The sequence below is a fragment of the Cervus canadensis genome, chromosome 2 (genome assembly GCF_019320065.1).
Source record: "Cervus canadensis isolate Bull #8, Minnesota chromosome 2, ASM1932006v1, whole genome shotgun sequence".
NCBI classification, from domain to species: Eukaryota; Metazoa; Chordata; class Mammalia; order Artiodactyla; family Cervidae; genus Cervus; species Cervus canadensis.
This window is the reverse complement of record NC_057387.1, coordinates 110,387,419-110,402,493: the sequence shown is the minus strand read 5'-3', so window position 1 is coordinate 110,402,493 and position 15,075 is coordinate 110,387,419. Positions and strand designations below refer to the sequence as shown.

At 43.9% G+C, this 15,075-nt stretch overlaps 1 protein-coding gene across 1 annotated transcript in view; it reads left to right on the top strand.

Moving 5' to 3' along the window:
• Positions 1–15,075, top strand: part of IQCA1 (IQ motif containing with AAA domain 1) — a 191,040-nt gene that overhangs the window by 15,665 nt on the left and 160,300 nt on the right. Inside the window, exons 4-5 of the mRNA XM_043462063.1 lie at positions 2,937–3,128; positions 5,140–5,211. Of these exons, the coding sequence (XP_043317998.1) occupies positions 2,937–3,128; positions 5,140–5,211 (264 nt within the window). The remainder of the gene's footprint in view (positions 1–2,936; positions 3,129–5,139; positions 5,212–15,075) is intronic.

Below are 15,075 nucleotides of genomic sequence, written 5' to 3'. Positions count from 1 at the left end.
GCCAGCGGTAGAAAGGTTTCTGCCCCGCCTTCACTCAGCATTCATCCTCAGTGGCTCCTCTCTCCTTCTTAGGTCAAGCCATTCATCTCTGTTCTCCAGGCCCTGTTTCTGGGGTACCTAAGGGTGCTCAGTGGAACGTGGGGGTTCCGGGCAACACCTGGGTGTCTGTGTGACTTTTCTGTGCCCGTCAGTGTCTCACTGGACCCCCTGCTCTTGCCTCAAGCTGTTTATATCTTGCAAATATGTACAATGTATACCCCAAGAAGAATTTTGTTATTAGAATTCTTTTTTTTTTTTTCCACATGTGGCATGTGGCATATGGGATCCTAAGTTTCCAGATCAGGGGTCAAACCTGGACCCTCTTCATTAGGAGTGCAGAATTTTAGCCTTTGGGCCACCAGGGAAATCCACCCCCCCTCCAAGAAGAATTTTGATAAAGGGAAATAACTGCCCACTTCTGCACTGTTCATGCTGAGTATTTACTCTTATGGCCTCCACTGACATTCAGATATCTTTGTTGTATTGAGTGGACATCTCAAATCCCTCACATGTATCCCATGAGGGCTGAAATTATTTTCAGAATGTCAGTGTGCAATCTAAAGGAAATAGACAGTAATAACTGACAGTGGCTGAGCACCTGCTCTATGCTTAAGGATTTATACATACATCATCTGATTTATACCAGCATAATATTCATTTTGGGCTTCCCCAGTTGCTCAAATGGTAAAGAATCTGCCTGCAATGCGGGAGACCTGGGTTGGATGGGTTGGGAAGATCCCCTGGAGGAGGGCGTGGCAACCCACTCCAGTAGTCTCGCTTGGAGAATCCCCGTGGACAGAGGAGCCTGGCGGGCTACAGTTCACAGCGTCACAAAGAGTCGGACATTACTGAGCGGCTAAGCACAGCACAGCATAGCAATATTTATTTTGGGCTTTCCAGGTGGCGCTAGCGGTAAAGAACCTGCCTGCTAGTGCAAGAGAATTTAAGAGATGCAGGTTCGATCCCTGGGTCAGGAAGATCCCCTGGAGAAGGAAATGGTAACCCACTCCAGTATTCTTGCCTGGAGCATCCCATGGGCAGAGGAGCCTGGCAGGCTACAATCCATGGAGTTGCAAAGAGTCAGACACAACTGAAGCAACTTTGCACGCATGCACGCGCTCAATGTTCATTTTACCTTCACATCCAAAGTGCATTATTGAAAAGAAGTGCGCCCTACAAATCTGAAGCAGCAAGATGCCCCTGGACACCAGACCCTGAGCAGTTGTGTGAGAGAGCTTCCTTGGAAGGCTCTGGTGCCTCCACGCTGAGGGGTGGTGGGTGCTTTCATGAAACAGGGTGACCTGTCTCACTTCAAATGGGATGAGTCCCTTACTAACTATGGGAACTGCGTGAATTACTTTACTTTCTTCACCCTCAGTCTTCTTTGTATATATGTACTTTAAAAGGGAAAGTGTGTCTCTCAGTCGTGTCCGACTCTTTGCGATGCTGTGGACTATAACCCACCAGGCTCCTCTATCCATAGAATTCTCCAGGCAAGAATACCGGAGTGGGTTGCCCTTCCCTTCTCCAGTGGGTCTTCCTGACCCAGGGTTTGTACGAGGGTCTCCCACACTGCAGGCAGATTCTTTACCATCTGAGCCACCAGCGAAGCCCCTTACAGATGAATATTTCGCTGCTTTGGGTATTGGTTGCAGCACTCGTGATCTTTAGTTGCTACACATGGGATCTTAGTTCCCTGACCAGGGATCAAACCCAGGCCCTGCTTTGGGAGTGCAGAGTCTTAGCCACTGGGCCTGCAGGGACATCCCCGGCCTTGGTCACAGTAATACCTGTCTTGGCCGTTGCTTTGTGAATTGGATGAGAAAGCATGTGGAAAGCATTTCTGGCATCTGTAGGTGCTCAATAAATGGCCCTTCACTCCCTTTCTTGCCGCTTCCTCTGCATCCCCTGCCGCCGCCCCATTACACGGAGAAGTGACTGTCCTGAGGAGCTGTGGCCCAGGGGATGAGCTGCAGCGTCTGCCCGTGGGCCGCACTCTCCTGCCGGACCCACGTGTGGCTGTCACTGCCCCCGAGGCCTAGACAAGGGCTCAGCCCGTGATTGAGTGGTTTTTGGATTCAAACAGCCTCTCCCTTCTGGCTCTGTCCAAGCAGGAGGCTTGGGTGAAGCCAGAGGTCCACAACTTCGTCTTCCCTCCTGGGACGACGGAGGGCCTCGGGCCGGAGCCCACGCAGGACCCCAGGTGCAGCCCGCCCCCAACCAGCAGCCACCTCGCTCTCATCCCGGTCCTCAAAAAGCCATACTGCCCCTCCCTGAGTTTGCCCAAACTTCCCCCACGTGAGATCTCCAAAGAGCATTCTTGAGCAGTTCCCACCACGTTATAGATGTTTTAAAGGACAAATATGGACGTGCTGGGAGAGGTTTCCCTTACAAAGTTAAATTCTCCTAAAATGGCCCGAATATTACTCACATTCACTAGATGGTTCTGTAATTGATTTTAAAGCCAGCATTTGCCTTCATCTATATTTCACATTTTAAATTCTCATAGTAGATATATGTTTTTAATTTCTACATTTCTACTATGAAGTTGGTAGAAGTTGGTAGCCATTTCAGGTTGATTTCGATCCGTTTTCATTGGCATCCCTCGTATAGTCTGCTGCCAACCTAAAACACTGTGGAGCTAATTAGTATTTTGTTCGAAATGGTAGAGGAAGGCTTAACAGGTCCTTACATACAGGTTCACAGCGTGAACATGACATATTATCAAAATATGCATATGCATGGAAAAAAAATGATTTGTGTTGAATGGCTGCAATTCTCTCAGTAGTTTGGAGACTGTAAGCAGGGTGGTGTTAGAAGTAAGTGTGTGATGTTTCTGGAATCAGTTAATGTCCTGAGCGTGTTTAAACATTGATTTACCTTAAATGTTTTTGCAGAAATACCAAGTAAAGCCTATCCCCCTAGAAGAGGCTGTTAAATTGATCCAGATGGCCGAGAGGGCGCGGCAAGGGCGTCTGAGAGCCATGTTCATGAAGCAGATCTACCTGCAGGAATACAGAGCCAAGCAAGCCAGGTTACTCGGCGAAAAAGTGGCGGATGCAGGCGCCGCTGCGCTGAGAATCCAGAAGGTATGACCAGGGCAGCCTCGGACATGGGGGACAAGGTGGAGATGCAGACTGGGGGTGGGGGTGAGCTCCAGAACTCCACCTTCCCAAGTCCCACCTCTAGTAGAAGAGTGGAAGTGATAGTGTTAGTCGCTCAGTCCTGTCCGACTCTTTGCGATCCAATGGACTGTAGCCCACCAGGCTCCTCTGTCCATGGGATTTCCCAGGCACGAGTACTGGAGTGGGTTGCCATGTCCTCCTCCCATGTATACCATACTATGTGTAAAACAGTAGGAAGTTGCTCTGTAACACAGGGCGCTCAGCCCAGCGCTCTGTGATGACCTAGAGGGCTGGGATGTGGGAGGGAGGCTCCAGAGGAACGGGATGTGTGGACACACATGGCTGATGAATGTCGTACAGCAGAAACCAGCACAACATTGTAAGTCAACTATCCTCCAATTAAAACTTTTTAAAAGACAGTAAAAAAAAAAAAAAAAGTATAATAGCTGCGTCTCCCACCAGCTCCCACTCCACTTTTTTCCCAACCCCACTTGGCAGCTGAATGTCTGTTTTCTGAGGGATTTGAAGTTTCTGGGATATGGGATACACATCTGAGTTCAAAGCTTGAGTTGTACAATTCTTGGATGTTGCTCTGTAATTCTCCATGTTACAGTGGAGATCTTGTAAAACCATGAAGTACCACCCTCAGATTTAGCCCCAACCCTGCAATCTAGGAGTTTCTCTTGAAGAAATACAGGTAGAGGAATCTCACCGTTAAAAAAAAAAAATAAAACTATAGGCTATTTGTTTATGCTCTGCAGTTTTACAGAGATTATTTGATATGTCGCACTGTGTAACTTTGAGATGTGTGGCCTCATGGTTAGATATATATGTACATTTCATTATGATGACTGCAGTAATTGGTCACACTTAACACACGCATCACCTCACATGATCGCCGTTTTTTCTTATACTGAGAGCATTTAAGATCTACTCTCCTAGCAGCTTGTAGGTATAAGATACAGTATTATTCACTATAGTCACCATACCATACTTTCTGCATTCCAAGAACTTGTTCATCTTATAACTGGTCCTTTGACCACCTTCACCTGTCTCCCTCACATGCCCAGACCCTGGCAGCCACAAAAGCTACGCTTATTTCTATACCCTCAGTATTTGTAGATTCCACATGTAAGTGAAACCGTAAATTGTTTGTCTTCTTACGACTTATTTCTCTTAGCATCTTGCCCTTAAAATTCATCCATGTTGTCGCAAATGAGAATTTCCTTCTCTTTCTGGCTGAATAATACTTCATCGTATTTATATACCAGGGTTTCTTTATATATTCGTCCATCAACAGACAAGTTGTTTCTGCGTCTTGGCTGTTGTGAATAGAGCTGCGGTGAACATCGGTGTGCGTGTATCTTTTCAAATTAGTATTTTCCTTTTCTTCCGACAAATACCCAGGAGTGGAATTTCTGGAGCACACAGTAGTTCTATTTTTAATTTTTGAGCACTCTGCTTACTGCTTTCCATAGTGGCTGTACCCAGTTCCATGCCCACCGACCGTACTGGAAGCTTCCCTCATCTTCACATCCTCTCTGACACTGGTTGTCTCTTGTCTTTTCGATAACATCCATCCTAACAGGTGTGAGGCTGTCACTGGGTCAGCAGTGGGTTGTGCGGTTGCTACCAGGGTCTTGGACAAGGGTGGATCCTCTTTTGTCCCTGGGTGGACAGAACTGCCTTAGTCGTCCTCGTTTAATAGGGGATATTGGGACAAGGTTCCTCATCAGGGTCCACAGTTGGGTCCTCAGACAGTGGACAGTGGTATAGGCCACTTCTGTGATTCATTCTTTCTTTAAAGACGTCACTGTGATCACAGAAGGAAAAGCACTCATCAGCACAGAGACGTGCGCACCTTAGTGTATCATCAGTGCATCATTGGGCGTGCGTGGGGTGTGTGGGAGAAATGGTGTGACTGTGTTTGATTTATCTTTATGCACTAAACAAGCAGGCGTTTCTTTGTCTTTAGGTTTGGCGAAGTTTCCATCAGTGCAAGAGGACTGAAAGAGAGAGAGAAGAGGAGATGATATTTCTGGGTATGGTAAGTTTCCTTACAGACAAGATCAGTATCTGGTTCTCTTAAAGACCATAGAATCTGTAAGACTCGTGTCCTCCTTAGAGAGCCTTTGAGAAAAGAAATAAAAGCAAAAAACATGACCGGTGGCTTAAGAGAATGGAATCCCGTGTATTATCTAGAAGCCTCCCTGGGGAGGGGAGGGGCTCTGGAGACGCAGGATCGTGTCTGTTTAGACGTCTGTTGGAGTATGTGGGCTACTTGGAAGCAGGGACAAGCTGTGGGCTGCTCACCAGTATCAGCCATGGCCTCCACTGTGTTAATATCTGTTAGTATTCATGACCGGGAGAATGGGTTTGCCCCAGTATAACTGCCTTCTCCTGGGCGATCTCCATGAAGTGAAGTGAAGTGAAAGTCACTCAGTCGTGCCCACTCTTTGCAACCCCAGGGACTGTAGCCCGCCAGGCTCCTCAGTCTATGGGGATTCTCCAAGCAAGAAAGCTGGAGTGGGTTACCATTCCCTTCTCCAGGGGATCTGGTGATTTCTGAATCAAGAGTTGAACGGATATTTTCCTTAGTTATTACCACACACTTAGCAGCTTCAACAGCACAACCCTGCTCCCTCAGTCTCTGTGGCTCAGGGGTCTGGGCTTGGCTGAGTCCTTTGCTCAAGGGCTCATAGGCGGCAGTCTGGGTGTTGGCTGGGGACGGGGTCTCATCTGAGGTTCAACCGGGGAAGGAACAGTGCCCGAGCTTGTGTGGTTGTGGGCCAGATTCCGTTCCCAGTGTGCTGCCAGGCTGAGCGCATCAATTTTTCCTAGTTGTTCCCTGGAGGTGGCCCCCAGCCCCTTGCCATGTGGACTATCCACGTGACAGCTTGGTGGGGCGGGGAGCTGCTTACAGCCCCATGCGAGGATCAGAAAGTGGTGTGCCTCAGCTTTGCCCTGACAGTGAAAGTGAAAGTCACTCAGTCGTGTCCAACTCTTTGTGACCCCATGGACTATACAGTCCATGGAATTCTCCAGGCCAGAATACTGGAGTGGGTAGCCTTTCCCTTCTCCAGGGGATCTTCCCGACCCAGGGATCGAACCCACGTCTCCTGCATTGCAGGTGGATTCTTTACCAGCTGAACCACAAGGGAAGCCCAAGAACTGGAGTGGGTAGCCTATCCCTTCTCCATTGGATCTTCCCGACCCAGGAATCGAACCAGGGTCTCCTGCATTGCAGGTGGATTCTTTAACAGCTGAGCCATGAGGGAAGCTTTGCCTTAGTCTGATGGTAATCAAACAGTCCTAGGGTCCACTCTGTGTTTTTCAAGACAAAAGTTACAGAGCAATGCCCCAAGTGTGGGACCGAATGCTACCTTTTCTATATACAATAGTGTCAAGATCTTTTCATTTACTTTAAATCCTAAAATCTCAGAAAATTTAAACGGTCTCATTTTTGGTTGATCGCAGAACCCCCTCTCTGCTCCTGCATCACTTTTGTCATGATGTGTTCTAAATGACAGATGATGCAGTCAATCGTTTTAGAATAGCATACGTTTTCCTCTGGAAGAAGGAAATGTCAGCCCACTCCAGTATTCTTGCCTGGAGAATCCCATGGACAGAGTGGGCTGCAGTTCACAGGCTCGCACAGAGTCGGACACGACTGAAATGACTCAGCACGCACACACGTTTTCCTCTGACCAGGCGTCCTGACTGTTCCACCTGCACGTAGGCCCCTGTGCATATCCTCTGTTGTCAGCACAGGATGGAGAACAGGGATTATTTTGCTTGAGGAAGGGATTCACCGCCGTGGTGCCAACACCTGGAAGAGCGTCTGTCCCTGGTGAAGGGGCGTGTGCCCACCGCACCTGTGTGCAGAGTCTCAGTTGTGGTGCCCAGGCTTTATTGTCTCAAAGAAGATGGTGACTCATCCCAGAGGGGCATGTGTGATTCAAGACGTACCCTGGTTTGATCACCTGCATTCTTGAGTTCCCTTTGATCTCTGATTTTCAAAAGCGAGTCAACATATATTTGTGGGATTGAAGACCCCTGGGGTCGCAGCTCCTCTTCTGTTTCTTGGTTGGTGGGGCACTGTGAGCATCAAACTGGTGAGTCACTGCCAGCCGTTACAGATCTTTATGAGTTTAAGACTGTGCTGGGTGGAATATTATGCACCCATTAAAAGAGGGAAATCTTGACACAGGCTATGTCAGGGATGAACTTTGAGGATGTTATGCTAAGTGAGACAGGCCAGTCACAAAAAGACAAATGCCGCATGCTTCTGTCTTTATAGGAGATCTAAAGTTGTCAAACCCATAGAAATGGGAAGTAGAAGGGTGGATGCAAGGGCATGGTGGAGGGAAGCCAGCAGTTGTTCAATGGGTATAAATTTTCGGTTTGGAAAATAAAAAGAATTCTCCAAACCTATTGCACAGCAGTGTGAACATACTCAACACTACTGAATGGTTTACTTACAAATGGTGAAGGTGATACATTTTATGTTACATGTTTTTCACCGCAGTTAAAAAAATATTTTTAGCTCAGTGAGACATTGAAATGGATACCGAAATGGTTTTATATGAATCATGACTATTCACATGTTAATACATGTCAAAAAATATGAGTTAAAAATTTAATGAGATACTGTATTTCATGACATCTAAGATTTCATTCGTTGTAAGATACATTGTGATTGAAAGTGAAAGAAAATATTTGGGCAAATAAATCAAAATACCTCCCTTTTTGTAATACATACATCCCTAATTTCAGATATGTTAAACTGGTAATGGAAGGTGAGTTTTATCAGTCTTATTGGGGAGGGAAGTTTTTTCAAGTTATAATTATATTGGAAGAATTAATATTGTTAAACGACCATACTCTCTCTCTCTAGTCACTGTGTCTGACTCTTGCGACTCCATGGACTATAGCCTGCCAGGCTCCTCTGTCCATGGGATTCTCCAGGCAAGAATACTGGAGTGGGTTGCCATTTCCTTCTCCGACGACCGTACTACACAAGGCAATTTATAGACTCGGTGTGCATGCTACATAACCGATCACTTCAGTCCCGTCTGACTCTTTGCTACCCTACAGACTATAGCCTGCCAGGGTCCTCAGTCCATGAGATTCTCCAGGCAAGAATACTGGAATGGGTTGCCATGCCCTCCTCAGATTCTGTGTAATCCCTATCAAGTTACCAATGGCAATTTTCATAGAACTAGGACAAAAGTTTTTTAAATTTGTATGGAATCACAGAAGACCTCACATAACCAAAGCAATCTTGAGAAGGAAATACAGAGCTAGAGGAATCAGACTTCCTGATTTCAGACTATACTCCAAAGCTGCTGTAATCAAATCAGTATGGTCCTGGCACCAAAAGACACCCAAGTCAACAGAACAGGGTAGAAAGCCCAGAAATAAGCCCATTAATTGACCATGGTCAGTTAGTCTCTGACGAACAGGCAAGCGTATAAATGGAGAAAAGACAGTCTCTTCAATAAGTGGTGCTGAGAAAACCGGACAGCTACATGTAAAGAATGAAATTAGAACATTCAGAGCATCTGCCTGCCACTGCAGGAAACACAGAAGACGTGGGTTCAATCCCTGGGTTAGGAAGATCTCCTAAAGAAGGAAATGGCAACCCGCTCCAGCGTTCTTGCCTGGAGAATCCTTTGGACAGAGGAACCTGGCAGGCTACAGTCCATGGGGTCGCACAGAGTACTAACACCACACACAAAAATAAGCTCAAAATGGATTAAAGACTTAATTGTAAAATCAAGTTATAATTACTATAAGGGTGTGATGAGATGTTTATTCTCATACATAATGAGTTAAACTGATTCAGCTTTTCTGAAAGAGGCAACACATCATGAAAATATATCCTTCCCTCCAGTTCTATCTTAAGTAAATCATCAGAAATAAAGGTTTATGTGCATAGACATCTCCTACAGTGTTGTTTTTATTAATGAAAAATTGGAAATAATCCTAGTGTTCTAGAGTAGGGATGGAGTTTAATGATTTATGGTGGACTTACATTAAAGTAATGATATGCCACCATTAACATAATGTTTATGGCTTATTTTTGACGTGAAAATGCTCAGAGTGAAAATACAGGATTTAGAATTACACATATAATATGGTTTAAGTGAAATATGTACATATATCTATACACATAAAAAAGTTTAAATCATGCTCCTTCTAAATGTTGGGACTTTGGAAGTTGTTTTGATTGTGTTTTCCAAACTGTTTAAATTTTACTGCATTAACTGGGAAAAGACAAATACTTAAAAATAAAAGCAAATGGCCATAGAATATTATCAGATTTTTCTTTTCAGATCTCTGAATTGTTTGACATATATACATAGGTGGACAGGTAGTGATACAAAATTATTTCTCTGTTCCGCTCATTAGAGATACACAGATAAGAGATGTAATGATAAAAACAGTGGTTATCTCCAATTTTCTACTTCAGAAATTAAGCTAGCAGTCAGAAGATTCAATCTAAGATAATCTAAGTTTAACATGAAATTTTATATAAGAAGCAGTTTTGACTTAACCATTTCCATTTAATGTGATTCAGCCGACATTTACTAAATACCCACGTGTAGTACACTAGAAACTTAGAGAGTGGCCAAATGCTGTTTTTCCATGGTGAAGTCTTAACGGCTTACACTGATACCAAATAAAGATAGAATTGCTTGTTTTTTATTGTAATTTTTCTGTTTTACTTTGCTGTTTATATTTGCTCAGCTTAAATAAGATAAGTCTGTTTTACTTTTTCAGCAATACAGAGTTTGGACATTAGAAAGAGGACAGCTTGTCTGTTTTATATTAAATGTGACTTTCTCCAGTATGCTTTTTCTCCAAGCATGTCTTCTCGGTATTACGTGTTCTATGAAATTGTACACCATTGAGAAATGTATGGATCCAATTTTTAAAAGAATGGTATCTTCTGTTCACTGGCTGATAACCATAAAAATCCATTACCCCAAATCCTAGGAATGTTTTCAATTAAGTCTATTTTCCACTATATCACTAATTAAGATAGTGTCTACTCATTTTAAAATTTCATTTTTCCATTATTTTATTTTGTTATGTCAATATATAAACCGTTGACGTCTCTGATTAAAACAGTGTTTATATCTTTGTGGGAAGCCTGGCATATTTCCAGGGGTGACTATTTAGTAACTGAATCCAGAATTAGAGCAAAAGACATCATTATGTCCTTAGTTCCTGACCAAATGTTGCCATATAAATTATTTTTTGATATTGCCATTTTAAATATTTATATTCTAAAATCTACAAAGGAAAATAAATAGCACTCTAAAAATTCATGTGCAGTTATTTTAATTGGCAGAGCCAATGGAGTGGATCAAGGAGGAAACTTAATGAATGTAATACATTTTCTTCTGTGGATCCCTTTGAAATAATGTGTCCTACCGCCACAACCATGGTGTATTTTATGTTACCCTGAAGCTATCAATGTTTGCATTATAATAAAGAACACTAGGGGACACTTATTATAGAAGAGGAACTGACACTTCGAAATGCATCAGCTAAATCCTCAAAACACCATAAAACCCTGCTCATTTTCAAATTCTAACATGAAACAAGCTGCATTATAGATGATTTTTTTGGTCAATAAATTAGACTTCTTTCTCATTAACAAATCCCCAGGTAGGAGTTTGGGCGTCCAGTGAATGCTCCGGAAAGGCAGCTCTCCCCAGAGGCTCCCCTAGGTCCCCTGTCCTCACAACTTCCAGGCTCCTCCTTGGGAACTGCTGTCAACGCCAGAGTGAACTGAGAACCGAAATGAAATGGTCTTTACGATCACACTTGGATTTCAACCCAAACCACGTTCTCCAGCTTGGTTCTGCGCCATATTCGTCATATTTGGCTCCAAATGACCTTTGGTTGTTTTCTAGATACAAATGTACTAAAAAACAGATTTGCTCTGATATATGGGGGTTTGTTTTGCTTTGTTTTGTTGTTGTTCAGTTGCTAAGTCACGTCCGACTCTTTGCGACCCCGTGGACTGCAACACACCAGGCTTCCCTGTCCTCCACTCTCTCCCAGAGTTTACTCAAACTCATGCCCATTTAGTCATGATGCCATCCAACCATCTCATCCTCTGCCGCTCCCTTCTCCTCCTGCGATCAGTCTTTCCCAGCATCAGGGTCTTTTCCAATGAGTCAGTTCTTCTCATCAGGTGGCCAAAGTATTGGAGCTTCAGCATCAGTCCTTCCAATGAATATTTAGGACTGATTTCCTTTAGGATTGACTGGTTTGATCTCATCGTCCACAGGACTCTCAAGAATCTGCCTGCCAGTGCAGGAGATGCAGGTTCAATCCCTGGGTTGGGAGGATCCCCTGGAGAAGGAAATGGCCGCTCCAGCATTCTTGCCTGGAGAATTCCATGAACAGAGGAGCCTGGTGTGCTACTGTCCATGGGGTTGCAAAAAGAGTCAGACAGGATTTAGCGGCTAAACAACAACCTCAGAGTGGCAGTTAGGTGTTTGGTCTTTCTGTATCTTGTTGTTTGTAATTGACCACAACTGTACATGTACATGCACACAGTTATTTTTAGTCCCTTATAGTTTCTTTGTGTTTTGTTGCTGGAGGAGACTTGTCCAGGTGCAAGCACTGCAGCAAAGTGTCCCAGGTCCCAGCCTGTCTCATTCAGATTTATGAACTTGAAATTAGTCTGTTAAAAGTATGATCTGGAAAAGCAGTGCCGTTGGAAAGCCCACAGGGTCCCAGTCTTAAGGCAGCTGCAGAGGGAGAATTCAGGAGATCCCTGGGGCAGTAGGTACCACCCACCATGTACTGTGTGTGTTATTCCAGGAAGATGTTTGCAAAGCAGGAAAAGAAGTGATGCTGATACAGGCGTGCATGGAAGGCTGTCAGATTGAGCAGGGGGATGAGCGTGGGGAGGACGCTGTGAATAACCCTGTGACTTAGAAGTCCAGCTCAGGAGGCTTTGGGGGAGAAAAAAACAACAACTCACCATTTTCTGTTAAATAGCATTTTACAGTCTGGTTAACTGGGAACCTTTAGTTTAAGTATTTTTTCTTTTTTTCTTACTGAAGTGTAATTGACATGCAGGATCATATTACTTTCAGGTGTGCATCATAGTGATTTGACATTTATATGCATTTAGAAATGATCACCCCGCAAAGTTTTTACAGTATAACTGACTACATTCCCTAGGCCTTACATTTCAGTCCTGTGACTTATTATTTTATAGCTGGAAGCTTATATCTCTTTATCTCTTTTGCCCGTTTCTCTCACCCCCATCCCTCTTCCCTCTGGCCACTGCCACTTTGTCCTCAGTTAACGAGGGGTCTGTTCCTGTTTTGATGCTCATGTGTTTTGATTTTTAGATTCCACATATAAATGAAATCATATGCTATTGTCTTTCTCTGTCTGACTTATTTCACTTAGCATATTACTCTCCTGGCCCATTACTCTTGCCACAAACGACAAGACTTCATTCTTTTATACGGCTGAGTAATATTCCACTGTGCATGTATGTTGTATATATTCATCATCTTTATTCATTTATCTATGGGTGGACACTTAGGTTGCTTCTGTATGTCAGTTATTATAAATAATGCTTCAGTGAGCATGTATCTTTTTGAATGTTCTTGTTTTCTTCAGATCAGTACCCAAAATGAGATTGCCGGATTGTATGGTAGTTCTATTTTTAATTTTTTGAGAAATCTGCACACTTTTTCATAGTGGCTGTACCAATTTACATTCCAACATTATACAAGGATTCCCATTTCTCCACATCCTCACTGACATTTGTTATTTTTTTGTCTTTTTAATCACTAGTCAGACAGGTCTGAGGTGATATCTCATTGTGGTTTTGATTTTGATCTCCCTGACAATTAGTGATGTTGAACATGTTTTCATGTGTCTCTGTTGGCCATCTTTATGTCTTCTTTGGAAAAATGCCTCCTCTTGTCATCTGCTCATTTTTTTTATCAGGCTGTTTGTTTTTTGCCATTAGATTGGATAATTTCTTTATATAATTTGGATATTTAATCCTTTATCAGGTATATAATTTGCAGATAACTGTCTCCCATTCAGTAGGTAGCCCTTTAGTTTTGTTAATCATTTCCTTTGCTGTGCAAAAGCGTGTAGTTCTATTGTTTATTTTTGCTTTTGTTGCCTTTACTTGCATTGTTGTTCAGTCACTAAGTCATGCCTGACGCTTCGCAACCCCATGGACTGCAGCGTGCCAGGTTCCCCTGTCCCTCACTGTCTGCTGGAGTTTGCTCAAACTCATGTCCATTAAGTCAGTGTTGCCAACCAACCATCTCATCCCTTGTCACCTCCTTCTCCTCTTGTCCTCAACCTTTCCCAGCTTCAGGGTCTTTCCCAGTGAGTTGGCTCTTTACATCAGGTGGTCAAAGTACTGGAGCTTCAGCTTCAGCATCAGTCCTTCAAATGAATATTCAGGGTTGATTTTCTTTAGGATGGACTGGTTGGACCTCCTGTCCAAGGGACTCAAGAGTCTTCTCCAGCACCACAGTTTAACAGCATCAATTCTTCAGCGCAGAGAGAAGTCCAAAATAATATTGTTCAGACTGATGTTACAGAGTTTATCACCTATGTTTTCTTCTAGGAATTTTATAGTTTCAGGCCCTACATTGAAGTCTCTAATCCATTCTTGGGGCTTCCCTGGTGCCTCAGTGGTGAAGAATCTGCCTGCCAATGCAGGACACTTGGGTTCAGTCCTTGGGTTGGGAAGATCCCCTGGAGAAAAAAATAGTAACCCACTCCTTCCCTTGTAGCTCAGTTGGTAAAGAATCTGCCTGCAGTGCAGGAGACCCGGGTTTGATCCCTGGGTTGGGAAGATCCCCTGGAGAAGGAAATGGCAACCCACTGCAGTATCCTTGCTTGGAAAATCTCATGGACAGAGGAGCCTGGTGGGCTGCAGTCTATGGGGGTCATGAAAGAGTCAGACGAGTCTTAGGAGCTAAACAACAACAATCCATATTTTATTTATTCTTGCATGTGGTGTGAGATGGGGGCCCCATTTCACTCTTTTGCATGTGGCTGTCCAGTACTCCTACCAGCGTCTGTTGTAGACTATCTTTTCTCCATTGCATATTTGTGCCTCCTTTGGTGTAGATTAACTGGCGATATGTGCATGGGTTTATTTCCGGAAGGCATTTGTTGTTATTCTTAACTCTGTTTTATTCTTGCCGCAGGCCCCCAGGACATCAGAAACTCAATGAGGTAGAGGATTCTCTTCCTTTTGTCACCTGATCCCAGGGGTCTTTATCTGTATTCTAGGGCAGGACATTTGCCTTTATTTATCTCAGATTTGGGCCCATTACAGAGTCCACTAATGGAGAAGAGAAGGGAAGGCCAGCCTGCCCAGGTTCAGCTTCTGTTTCCACTACTTAACTCGCTTGTGACCTGGGGAGGCAACTTGACTTCTTGGGGCCTAAGTTTCCACACGTGCAAAGTGGAGATAGTGCTGGCACCCAGCTCCTGGATGTGAGTTAAAGAAACTGGTGCCCATAAAGCATTTGAAACCGTGTCTGACACATGAAGTGTTCACTGTTAGTTTTTGAAATGGCTGATCATCGTGGATTTAGATACATCATTCATGATTCAAAATGTTTATCCCATTGCCATTTTTATCTATTTAAGTTAGCCATGATCAAAATGGTTAATATCCTAGTGTTGGCAAGATGTGGGGGGAAAGGCCGTTGTTTACTGTTGCCGGGGGGTGGGGGGGTGTGGATCAACCCTGCAGCCTCTTACTAGGCAGCTCAGCAATGTCTATTAAAATTGCAAACATGCAGGTTTTAAAAGTATGATCCACGGTACCCATAGAAAGCCATTTTCACACAAAGTATTTTAAGCCAGAAGAAACCCATCAGTGAAG